Source organism: Gossypium arboreum, chromosome 10 (assembly GCF_025698485.1).
Source record: "Gossypium arboreum isolate Shixiya-1 chromosome 10, ASM2569848v2, whole genome shotgun sequence".
NCBI lineage: Eukaryota > Viridiplantae > Streptophyta > Magnoliopsida > Malvales > Malvaceae > Gossypium > Gossypium arboreum.
The window spans coordinates 10,535,040-10,548,753 of record NC_069079.1 but is presented as its reverse complement, the minus strand read 5'-3'; the positions used below and the strand labels follow the sequence as shown (position 1 = coordinate 10,548,753).

Below are 13,714 nucleotides of genomic sequence, written 5' to 3'. Positions count from 1 at the left end.
AAAGGAAACCAATAAGAAATCAACATTTGCAAGTCCATATATAAAATATTACAAAAATGATTCTCCACCAGAATTTCTTTTGTTTAATTTTTGACAATTTTTCCGTCGACAAGATCATTTACAAATGAGAATTCAGAACATTACATGACAGCTCTCAGCTTGTCTGATAATAGAAAATACCAGTCCAGATGGCAAGTCCTATCCATAGTTTTCTTGATTTTTATAAAGGAGAATAAAAAAAAAAATATATATATATATAATATTTAAAAAGAAGAAATCCATATATTAAACTTGTGGAGTGTAATATAATATGTGACCTTTTGCACATATACTGAACCAAGGCCCAATCATAAATATGAAATGTTGAAGGCTTAGAATAAAATAAAATAATCGAGTGCATTCAATTGATTTCTGGTTATCATGTGTAGAACTCAGAAGGCCTAGATATTAGGAATTTTGAGTAACGAGAACCTTGAGAAAGTTGTGGATGAAATTGCAGGATGAATCAGAAAATGATGCTTCAATTGAAAATAACAGAAGCAGGAGAGTTGAGTACCCTGTTGCATAAGATACAAGATCAACAACATAAGTAGACAATCTCATTCAGGCTACTTCCAACCTGTTGTGATCAATGTCTTTACTTGACAACCAGTGAGCTAAGTTAAGAACTAGTCAGTAAAGCAGATCATGAAAAGTCTCTAACACAACGACCGAAAACAGCCATTCAAATGCTTCCGCAATGTGGTAACAACTAACAAATAATTAACAATAACGGCAGAACATATACCCGGAGGCTACAAGTTTTATTATACCAGTCAGCACTAAAATCACAACACGGTATCACAGATGACGGAAAAGCAATAGCAACACAACACTGCAGATCTGCAGACTATGACACAAGCACAAAAACAAGTTTTATTGTTACTACCAAAGCCAGTAACACTCAAACTAGACAAGTTATTATTGCTTAAGAACAAAGTAAAGATCCCCTAAGTAGTGAGGATAGGTGGCAGATAATCAGATTTGGCACCAAGAACACGAGCCTTTGTGTCAGGGAAGAACTCGGCGCCAGGCAATTCAGTGACAGATCCATCACTAGAAACACCGATGGGGTAGCGGAGTAGGTGTCCAGGCAAGTCTCGCTCAAGTGACTCACTTGAATAGAGATCCCAATATTTGTCAGCAACCTGATTCACCTTCCTGACACACTCTTCACTTTCTGGTGCGAGGAATGTGTCATCAAGCATGCCAAGGTGCTCATACCACAGTGACAAACGGAAACCATGGACCTGACCTCGTGCTGGTTCCCTTAATGATAAATGATATGGTTGATAGGCTCCCATGGCTATTTCAGAGTCTCTAGCACCATCCATGGATCGCTGGTTGATGTTGGCAGACCCAATTATTATGTATTCATCATCAACTGCAGAAAGCCAACCAAAGTTATATGAGATGTAGGTACTAAAGAGAAACCTAAAAAAGAACTGAAGGGGAGCTCAATGTTCAAAACAATTCGAATGAAAAAGACTGTTAATTTTCATTATTTACAGCACCATGACCATTGCTCCTTATTCCACCTTACTTCAAAGGAAATTTTCCTCATGACCCAACCATATGGTGGATATATTCTGCAAAGGCTTGTATAAACTCAAAAAAAGAAAATGTCAACTTCAATGTCTCTGTCCCACTAGTGGTTCATGGACATACCAGCTCCCCCCGGGCCGCCAAATTCAAAGCTAATATTCAATAACAGAAGCGAGTGAGCTGTGTGAATTAAATTTAAAAAAGGTATTCATCACCTACCAATCATCATTTTAGCATGAACATAGATCATGAAACGACGGGCCTCCTGAGCCCTGGCATAATCTGTATCAGGGTCGGGTCTTTCAGAAGGTTCATATTCTCCACTCTTCTTAACCTCTCGGTTCCCAAGGCAGAAAAATGTTAAATAGTTTCTGGGATTCTCATCGCTACCCTTGGCTCTGAGAGCCTGAACAACATCCTTATACATCATGTCCATCGTCCTTCTCTGCCAATCTAATATTGCCTGAACTGAGGCACTCTCTGGGATTCCTTCTGGCCACATAGGGACAACAACATAAACGGTAAACCTCTCTCCTGCTTCGATCTTGCTAACAATTTTAAGTGAAAGTTCTTTGGGAATCAGATGCAAAGCATTAATATCCTCAGGCTTAATGTCATCAGGACTCCAGTCAAATGAGCTTCCGAGGAAATACTGATTTTCAATATAGATAAAATTCTTTGCTCGTCGTATAGCATTAATATAGGCATCCTGAATACTTCGGTCAATGATATTGTCCTTTCCACTCACAAGCCCAGCCCTGGCAGCATCTTCAGGTGTCTCAGGGAAACCAAAAGCTGCCCCACCATCAATTGATCTAAATAACTGTACATTCCAAGTTTCATGGTCATCAGGAAATGTAACTGGAGATGGGGGAATGATGACATCTTCAAGTTCCCTCAGCTGAAGAAGCACATCTTTACCGCCTTGTCGTTTCCATCTTTGCTCAAAATTGAACAAGACATCCCAGGCAATTGGCCCTTCCAGTCGGGAGTGGATATCGTGCCAAGGTTCCCTTGGTCCACCTTTGGTGATTGAAGCATCAGTGAAGTTTGGCTGATGGAAATCATCATGGTGAGCGGTGTCCAAGGTCCTGAACAGGGAATGGAAAGGTGTGTCATATCTCCCATCACAAAGATCAATACCTCCAACAAAGCTCACAATTCTCCTTTTCTCTGGATCTCCATTAGGCATTGCAGCATCCACTACAACAATCTTCTGGTGATGAGTGAACATGGTAGATATTTGTAATTCCTGGACAAAACTTCCACCATCATCTGGATTACGAGGGCATAAGACACAGTTGACATCAGTATCCTTGAAGAATTGTTCAGTTTCCTCATCATGGGTGGCCATTAACCCATCCTTCTTCAGCAATCCAACAGATGTTCTATCATCCCAAACAAGCATATTAACCCTGACACCTTCACTTGCTTTCTTTTTTAGCAATTCACCAATAGTGATGTCACCCCCAGGCTTTGGCCTTCTTGAGTCTCTCACCAAAGCGATCTCAGTATAAACAGACCAACCAGTAATGTAGATCATGTGTTTAGCATTGGTGATAGCATCAAAAATATCTTCCCAGCATCTATGTGGCTCATAATTCTTGCCTCCAGCAAGAGGAATTTTAGGAACAAATCCGTCAGGGATATGGGCATCCTGGTACAGAGAAACTTTACACCCTTTTCTCTGCGGATAAAACGTATAGGGAACTCCAGGAAACTTACGACTTACGATACCACGGGCCCAGTTGCGGTCCTTTGTCACATCAAAATATTGAAGCTTCACATGGATTTTACCACCACTTTTTATGGGATTCTTGTCTTCATCCAGGATTACAACCCACCTATCCACTTCATCCCCTTCTGTGAGATCCTTAACAGGGACATATGCTCTTCCAATCAGAGTTGCTCCAATAGGATTGTCGTCTTTGACAGTGAACACCACATTGGAAGCATTATGGGCACAGTAAATGTGGAAAGACTCATACCACCTAGGGTTGGAAGTTTCATTTTCTATTGTTCTGGTTCGTCCAACTCTGGCCCTTTCAAGATCAATAGTTGCATAAATCTTTGGAACTCCTTTGCCAATGCCAATAGTCTCCTGAACATTTGCCACAAGCTGCAAGACAAATTTCATCCAGCAGTAACTTAAAGAACAGAAATGAGGTGACATGTTAACAATTCAAAGATTTAGAAGGCAGTTAAAACAGAAAAATTCACCACTACATTGTGAAACGGGCTAATAATATTTCAGAACCAGTAAAGTGAACAAGACATAGAATAACGGAAATATTTGTCAAAATAAAAGGAGAGACTATATTCCAATAGCACGAATGAAACAGAAGACGGAACCTTCCAATATAAGGATAAATAAACCTTCCTATTACAATCTTCATGAAATGTAGCAGTCTATAAACGTATATGAGAAGAGTAAAAATAGCGTACAGGTGTTCATATTTATATGAAAGGAAAGAGTAAAATATATAGCGATCAAAAGCATCAATGCAGGTATATGAGAGAAATGTTAAAGACAGGAGCAAATTGGCAGAAACTCAGTCTGCTTATTTCTACTCCAAAGAGATGGGGAAGTTAATGATTAATGGTTCCATTTTTTAAGAGCGCTGATCATTGTCTAATTACTACAAGATCTAAGATATGCTTGCTGCAAAGAAAAAAGCACTAGAAATAGGTATCAAATGCTTTTTCAAGGACAAACAGTCATTTATTTTATAAGCCCTGACCTGTGTCAAACAAGAAATATGTGACATATTTCAAAATCAAGAAAATGAATTTACAGAATTCTATTACATTGCTATCCAATTAGTATTGCGTCCAACGCATATACATATGCGCACTCAAACAATCACACATATACATCTTCCTTTTCCACTTGCACAAAGGACTCTGCAACATGGTTAGTAGATTCAAACATTTTCCTCCCACATAACTATCCAGACCTCATGGATATCCAAGTACAACAACCTAATCAAAAGAAACAGATCAAAGACAAAGACATGGATACGTCCTTATTTCCTGACAACCTAAACAGTCTTGGAAAAAATGCTTGCTAAGAGCATCTCAAATAATTTTCTTTCTTTAGAATCACCCAAATAATCCCCATATATTTTCAAAAAATCTGCTGTGTGACTGTTCAACAGTGAACCCATCTCCAAACACACTTACTTTTAACTAGGAATAGTCTTCACTATTGGAGTTACTGAAAAGGAACATCTACAGAGCATTTCTCCAGGCCCCATTGATGGGATCCACAAAACAACGCCTAGATCTTATCTAATACTCCCACTTCTGGAGGGATCCATATATCCACACAAGTAATGTGAACATTCATAACTCAGATTATCCAAAAGGAAGAAAAAAGAGAAAAATCGATTATGTTTTCAAGATAAAAAAAAATCGATCCATTACTGATCTTTTATGATAAAAACAACTTGGTTAACCTTAAAAAAAATGAGCTGATTGGATAAGTCAACTAAACTAATCCAAAAAAGAGACCCAAAAACAAAAAAATATAAAAAGAGGTAAGCAATGATCCTGATCTAGCATAAGAATTTATACCTTGCCGAAGAAGTTTCCACCTCCATCATGAAGCCTATCAACTTCATAGATCGTAGCATGTAAAGTCCCATGGAGCAAAGTTTCCTCCATTTCTCAACTAAAAGAAAGAGAAAAGAAAGTTAATTCAACTAAGCCAGAGAGATATTAACATAAGATAAACTCCAAAAGAAGAGTGGGAAACAGAGAAGATAAGTTCTTTTTAAAAAAAAAAAAGCTTGCGAAGCAGAGAAATGAGCAAAGAAAAAAGGTAGATTCAAAAAAATATACCCAAGGTTAAATCAGAAGAGATCTTGATCTAAGGATATCAAGGCAGAAGTGAGAGTGAGTTGTCCTTGATTTGCTCTTTATGTAAGGGATTTATATACGCAAAATACGCGTATCTAGTTTTGTAATAATGGATATATAAATTATGGCTGCAACGTGGTGGCCGTGGGCAGACTAAAAGGAAAATTACTGACGGGAAAGAGACCCGGAAAATCAGCCCCTTAAATAGATCCGCGTGGAGCCGAGTGGATCAGGGACTACGAAAGATTTTTTTTATAGGGACTGAATTACATAAAATCCCGATTTTTTCAATTCAATTTTAACTTTCTCTAGCACATTTTCAAATTTCTCTCAAATTTCTTTTAATTTCCTGTTAATTTCTCACTCAAATTTTATTTCTCTCTCAATTTTTATTTATTAAAATTATTTTAAGATTTTCAGTAAATTATTTTTCTATTACAATTTATTTCATATTTTTAGAAATTAGCAATGGCAAAATTTCTAATTTGTTTAAATGGCAAGCATATTTTGGCCGATCAATTGTAAATGATAATTTTTTATTATATCTAATCAAATTTAATTTAAATACTTTCTTGTTATATTGGAATTTAAAATTTTGTATTTTTTATTTATAGCCAGAAAATCGGATTTTGGAGACGTATATTTGTAATCTAAGAAAAACCATTTTTGAAGCTCGATCTATTCGATCCCTAATTTGTAAGCATTTTTCAAGCCATTTTAATTTTTATGTTTTTGAGGTCACGAGAGCTTGATTTAGCTATCCCATGCACCAATTTGCAAAACTGTTGAAGTTTTTGATAGCTTCTGTTTTTTATTTCTTGAATAATTTGGTGTTAATTGATATATTTTAAGCTCAGATTATAAAAAGGGACTAAATTATAATGTTTGGTTGTTAGTTATGTACAAAAGGACTAAGGTGAATAAATTGTGAAATTGATGTGAAATTCAGTAATAATAGATAGTAAAGAGTCCCTAATGGATGTAATTGAAATTGATTTTAAAATTGAGGCTAAAAATTGAAAGATGTAGTTATTTCGATTTTAATAACTAAATTGAATAAAATGTAAAACTTTGGTGGTGTCAAAAAATGAAGTTTCATAGGTTCATTCATATCATGATATAATGTATAAATGTTTAATATTAATGAATTGAATGGAATAATTGTCTAGATCGAAAATTGGATCAAATCGGTGATAATTAAGGAAAAGAAAAAATTATAGATTAGTCCCTGAAGTTTCAACTTGTTTGTTGTTTTTTTCCAAGTAAGTTCATATGGTATTTGTTAATCTAGATTGTTGTGTAATTGGTTTGTAATTATATGTGTTTGGTTGTGAATTGGTTCAAAAGGTGATATTTGGACTAAATTGAAAAGTAATGTTAATTTTTGTAATAGATTCCTGTTTGAACTCAATAAAAGTTAGGATACGATTGACATACCAATAGGGTCTTGTGCTTACATATAACACAGGTTTAGCTCGAACGAGTAACCTAATGTCGTTTTAAAGGTTTAGCCCGAACAGGTAACCTGACATGTATATATACTCAGCTTGGACAAGCAATCGAAAGTTTCGTTATAAAAGTTTAGCCTAGACGGGTAATCTGACACGAATATATTCAGCTCGGATGAGCAACTGGTGTGGTATAGTTACTTGTGCATCCAAGTTTGTTTACAATGGTGCATCGAACAATACGATTCATATGAAATAAGAAATTGAAATGAGATATAATGTCCTTGATGTTCACTTAGAGAAATGTTGAATTGAACTTGAGTATTGTATTGGAGTAATGTCATGAACATGTATTTGATTACATTATCCCTTGATTGAATGATATTGAAATTTTTGTTGTATAAAATGACATAAATTGGTATGATAGTTTTTATATGGTTTGATTACATGTTAAAGCTCACCTTATTGATATTTTGGTTTACCATGTTTAGCCAAACTATGCCAATTTGGGGTGGCTTATTGTATTTAATTGAAAGATAAGGTAAGTTTTTGTTTAATGCCTATGAACTTACTAAGCATCTTAGATGCTTACCCTATTTGTCCTTCCCTTTTCCTTGTAGATCGTCACTTTGTGTGTAAAACCCCAGTTTTGGCGGGTTCAAGGTTTTGGCGCATAATGTAACAGCTCAGTTATAGCCAAATCGGAACAGTGGTCTTGGAACCACAAATTCGAGGTCGTAAATTTATTTTAATATTATTTTTTGTATTTATAGTATATGATTATATGTGTGAAAGTTTCGTGTGATAATTTTATCATTTAAGTGGTTAATTTGACTAAAGGACTTAATCACGTAAAATACAAAAGTTGCTTTCTATATGTTAAAAGTGCTTAATTACTATGGCTTATTAAATGTGAAGTCCTTATGTTGTAATTAGACCATGATTAGTGAAATTTGACATAAATGGCCAACCATTCAATGTTTTGTTAATGTTTTAATTAAGGGTAAAATAGTAATTTGGTTATTAATGTTAATTTAATTAAAACAAAAGCCAAAATTAGCTCATTTTATTTATTCTTAACAGAAATTAAAGAAAGAAGAAGCCATTTTTCATGTTTTTGGGGTTCGGCCATTGATAAGCTTAATTGAGGTATGTATTTTGCTCGGTTTTTTATGATTTCTATGTTTTTGTTATCGTTGCTTTGAGTACTAGCTAGCTTGTACCCTAATTTATGAATTTTTTGATGAATTTTTGAGTTGCCATTGATGAATGCTTGAGCTTTTGAATGATTATTGATGAATTATGTGTAATGGCGTAAATTCAATGTTATCGGAACAGTGGTTTCGTAACCACAAATCCGATTTAAAGAGAAATTTATTTCAATATTTTTGCTTGAAAATTTATATGATAGGAAAATCGTATGAAAATATTGATAGGAAAATTTTATCAATTTAGTGATTAGTTAGAAAAAGAAATTATTGAAGAAATTGGGTAAAATAAGGTATCGGGACCTCTATCTCGTAAAACCGAGTCAAAAATAATTTTATAAATATTTATGAAATGTTATTAATGTGGTATTAAAATTTCGTTAGGAAATTTTAATGTTTGGGTAGTCAATTAAATGAAAAGGACTGAATTGTAATAGGTGTAAAAGTTGCTAGAGTGATTAAATAGCTTATTAGTCTAATGAGAAAGGATATAAAAGGCAATTAGACCCAAAAGTTATTTGGGCTGGACGGAAAGGGTATGAAATCAGCAGAAAAATTGATAAATTAAGGGTAAAATTGGAATATTGCAAATTTAACTAAATAAAACTAGGACTAAATAGGAAATATCTAGATTTCTCTTCATTTCTCTTCAATTCCAGCAGCTAAAAACGCCATAGGAGGGTTCTCTAAGCTGGTATTTCATAATTTTTGCACCAAGTGAGTTAATCCTTGCCTTTTCTTGTAATTTTGTGTTTCTAAGACTTTTACAACTAGATCCTACTATTAAATTCATTAGTTTTGATTTCATGGATGAAATTTAAAGTCACCATGGTTTAGTTCTGTAAGTTTATGATGAAATAGAATGAAATTAAAGCTTTAATTTGTTTATGAGATGATTTTATTAGGCAATTTCAATGGAAATTGATTTTTTGGGACCTAATTGTGAAAATATTTGGAATTAAAGTCTATTGCTGAAATTCTGATTCCTAAGGGTTGTAAACTAGTTTAAGGTGATAGAATAAAATGTTAATTGAGAAAAATCAGCTCAATTGAGAGGCTAATTGAGTAGGGACGAAATTATCATTTATTAAAAGCTTAGGGGAAAAATGGTAATAAACAGCTTGCACTAAAACAGTTTGGACAGCAGCAGTAGGCTAACTTTGAAAAATCACCAAAAATTTGTAGGAATCGAATTAGAAGATGAACAAAATATGGAATTAAATCTTATTGAGTCTAGTTTCTCATAGAAGAAATATTGTAAGCAATGGATTTGTAAATTTTGAGATATAATGAATTTTGTGAGACAAGGTCAGAATGAATTCAGGTTCCCTGTTCTGACTTTGAAAAATTATAAAAATTGAATAAAAATAATTAGGGACTTAAATTTATATGTCTAGAATTCGGAATGAGTCTATTTTAATAGAAACAAACGAGAACATCATTTGAATTCTGTATAAAGAGATAATTTATTTTTAGTGAAGAAGGGTCAGAACTGTTAGACAACAGAACAGGGTGACTTTGAAGAATAAACGGTACTGATTGGCTAAACCAAAATTCTGAAAATTTTATGGTAAAAATATATATGAGTCTAGTTTCAGTGAAAATTAACGGATCTTAATTTGGAGTTCCGTAGCTCAAGTTATAAATAATTTAGTGACTATGACTCAAGTAGACAGCTTTGAATGAACTATAAATAATAGTTGAATTATAGAGAATGTTGCATATGAACATGAAATGTATTAAATTGATAATTAAATTTATTTATTTAGATCCAGAAGATTCAAATACGAAGATAGATCGAGGAAAAGAAAAGTTCGGGATTAATAGATTTTACTTGTTTACAAACAAGTATCAAGGTAAGTTCGTGTAACTTGAATTATATTCTTAAATGCTTGAGATTGTATGTTATTGATGTGAATATGATTTGAATGTTCATTGTATGAAAATTAATGAAACATTGATATATTTGATAAAATGGGAAGAAATCCGGTTGAATTAAAGGAAAATTCGATGGATCTCGAAAAGGAATTGTGGTAAAAGGATCTAGCCGGACGGGTGATCCTATCTGATATAGCCCTCCGAAGAATATGTGTAAAATGGATTTAGCCGGACGGGTAATCCAAATTAGGGTCTAATTTAGCCTGGACTGGTAATTCAAATCAAAGCTCATTAGAGTAATTGTCGTTCAGGATTTAGCTCGACCTGGTAATCCCGACAATACTCTATGAGTTTATATTGAGGATTTAGCTCGATGGTAATCCCGCTACAAGGTTGAGGTTCGCGGAGTGTGCTCTCTGAAATGGAAATGTCGCACATGAATATGAATTGACGGACGGAATTGTACACTGAAAGTGTACCTCTGAAAATCCATCGAAATTCCAATAAATTCAACGGGATAAATATGGAAAAATAACAAGGAAATGGAAATCATGGTATTGACGAGCTCATCAATCATGGTATATATTATTGGTACATGGAAATTATTGTACTAACTTGAATGTTGAGTTTGTGCATATTAGGTAATAATGCATTGAATGGATATATGGATGTTTATTGTATTGTATTGAAAATATTAGGTAAGTATAATTCTTGTTACATGAGCTTACTAAGCACAAAGTGCTTACCCCGCTTCCTTTTCCCTGTTTTGTAGTGTTAAGAGCTCGGAGGTCGGATTTGGTGGGAGACACATCACATCGTCAACCTCGTGGATTTCGGTATATAAAGAAACTTTATTTTGGAAATCAATGGCATGTATAAGCTAACAAAGTAAATGTTAACGTGAAATGAATGTAAAGTTAGCCATTAGTATGGTTAACAAACCTGGTTATAGATATGTGATGACGTTATCTTATATAAATGCATGAATCTATCATGAAAATATGTTGAATTGAAAAAAAAATTAATTCGTAAACTCCGGTAATGCCTCGTACCCTATTCCGACAATGAATACGGGTAGGGGTATTACATTATGAAAGCTTGATGATAGATATTAAAGTTTTGTTAAGTGATTTTTGACAAAAATGTCAAATAGGGATTAAATTGAGAAAAGTGTAAATTGAGGGGTTAAATTGTGAAATAAATGAAATTTTTGGGCGTTTAGGGACTTACATGAAATTTGGATAAGCATGGACTTTGTTAAATTTTAAGTAATTTGGTGTATTTGTGAAATAAGGACTAAATTGTAAGAAAGTGAAAGTTTAGGGCCAAAGCACAAATTGGTTAAATTCTGTGTTTGTGGATGAAATTGATTGAGTTGATGATTAAGTGGATTAATTTTGAATACATATAGATCCTGAAAGAAAGAAATCGGATTTAGATCGGGGGAAATCCAAAGTTATTGAGTAATCAATCCAATTTGTCTATTCCGGTTATGAGGTAAGTTCATATGGAAATAAATGTCTTTAAATTGCCATTGAATTGTTATAAATGTTGAATGAGCACTTACGAGCAAGAATTGACAGAGTTTCAACATCCAAAAGTCCCGTACGAACCTTAGGAATAGTATAGGATACAGATGTCATGACATTAGGTTATCGAGATGTGATTACTTGTAAGACCATGTCTGGGACATTGGCATTGTATTGTGATTACGTGTAAGACCATGTCTGGGACATTGGCATCATATTATGATTTTGTGTAAGACCCTATCTGGGACAATGGCATCGATATGTGATAACATGTAAGACCATATCTGGGATATGGCATTGTACGAGATTATGTGATTTCCGAGTATCCTTAACGATTCTGGATGGTTCAACGGGCAAAGACAAGTCGAGAAAGAATGTGTTAATGAGTTAAACGACTCAGGTCGTACGAGATTTATACGAGTATTGGAAAGTGAAGTAATTGATAAGTTTACATGAGAAAATGAATATGTATTTAATGAAAAAGGTTTGTGTATCTATATATGTTTACTTGTACTTGGCCCTGTAATGGAAATGTTGTGATTCATATGATAGCTTTATTTGTATATGGATTACTAAGGTTTTAAAGCTTACTTTGTGTGTTCTTTTCATGTTTTATAGATTATCAAAGCTAGCTCAGACTCGGGGATTATCAGGAATACGTCATCGCACTATCGATTATCTCGTTGGTATTTTTAGAAGCTTTGTATATATGGTATATGGCATGTATAGGCTAGTGTCATATTGGTATGTTTTGAGTTATGATTTTAGCCATGTGATTTGACTTGTAAATGTTGGAACATAGCCATTTAAGTTGGTTTGAAATATGTGTTTATTATGTGATACATATATTGTATATAATGCCTTATGTAATAGTTATTAGTTTGTTTATGTAATTAGTTGTTATATGGTAAGTTAATGCTAGAATGATGATATGTTGGGGCTTGAATTCCAAATGATAGAATGGTATATTTTGAGGTATGAAATAGGTGATAAGTTGATGGATAAATTCATTTAGAAGTTATACATGTTTGGTGATTTTGGCATAGTGAAATGGTATTTTTTGGTTGTGGAATTGATAAGTTAAAATAGTTGTGAATTGATAGCATGATATGAGTATGAATTGGCATGTTTGTGGTTGTTTAAAGATGTATTGAAATGGTGCTATTTTGGTTGCTAAGTGTGCTTGTGGTTAGGGTGGCAAATTGGCTTTGTAAATAACCTATTTTTGTCCATACGGGCAGAGACACGGGCATGTGTCTTAGCCGTGTGCGACGGTCATGTTACACGGCCGTGTGTCCCCTAGGGTACCCTTCGAATTAAAGTCAGTATACCCTACAGTTTTGACACGGCCTAAACACACGGGTGTGTCTACTGGCCGTGTGTGGCACACGGGCTGACACATGTGCGTATGGTCGACCATGTGACCCAAGTCAATAACCTTCCTTAGATTCTACATGGCCTGGCACACGGTTGTGTCCTCGGCCATGCGGTGCAAGTCAATATGTATGCCCTGTTGTGACACGGGCGTGTCTGGTAGCAGTGTGAGGCACACGGCCTGTTCACACGGGCGTGTGACCCTTTAATGTTTAAAATTTTTTTAAGTTTCCTAAAGTTTATAATTGTTATCAGTTTAGTGCCAAACCACTTCTAAGCATGCTTTAAGGCCTCGTAGAGCCATAAAAAGGGACAATGTGAATTTGTTGGATGAGTTTTATATATGAATGCTTAAATGTATACGTTATGTATGTGAATGATGTGTGATTCGTTCGGTAACGCCTCGTGACCTTATTCCGGCTTTGGATACGGGTTAGGGGTGTTACACATAATATCAAATTAGTCTGTGTGGTGAAGTAATATCTGCTCAAGTATCTCTTTTGGTGAACAGGTTGGGTGTATTTCAATTAAAGTGGAAGTTAATAATGGTGGTGTGTAAGATTACTATGTTAGTTGGAATAGGATGTCCACCAAGTAAAAAGGTAATTATGGAATCCGTTCACGCCAAAAGTGTAGTACGCCCTATTTGTCTGAAGCACTGTACAAGTTAAGATACAAGGTAATTGAGTTAGGAACCAACTGGATAGACTAACCAGATAATTAAAATATTGGACTTTCATTAATTCTTTTCTCAAATGCTGTAAGCCATTAGTGAAGACAATTCTAAAAGAATAAGACACATGTCAAATTCCACAATGGGGATAGAGGTCTT

The 13,714-nt window shown here is 34.5% G+C and overlaps 1 protein-coding gene across 1 annotated transcript; it reads right to left on the bottom strand.

Annotated features, from left to right (window-relative positions):
• Positions 1-785: 785 nt before the first annotated feature.
• Positions 786-5,672, bottom strand: LOC108465824 (phospholipase D alpha 1). The gene is given in 4 exon segments (NM_001330028.1): positions 786-1,423; positions 1,804-3,703; positions 5,161-5,257; positions 5,428-5,672. Coding segments are annotated over 3 exon segments (2,424 nt in total). The 5' UTR covers positions 5,251-5,257; positions 5,428-5,672; the 3' UTR covers positions 786-989.
• Between the last annotated feature and the right edge of the window lie 8,042 nt (positions 5,673-13,714).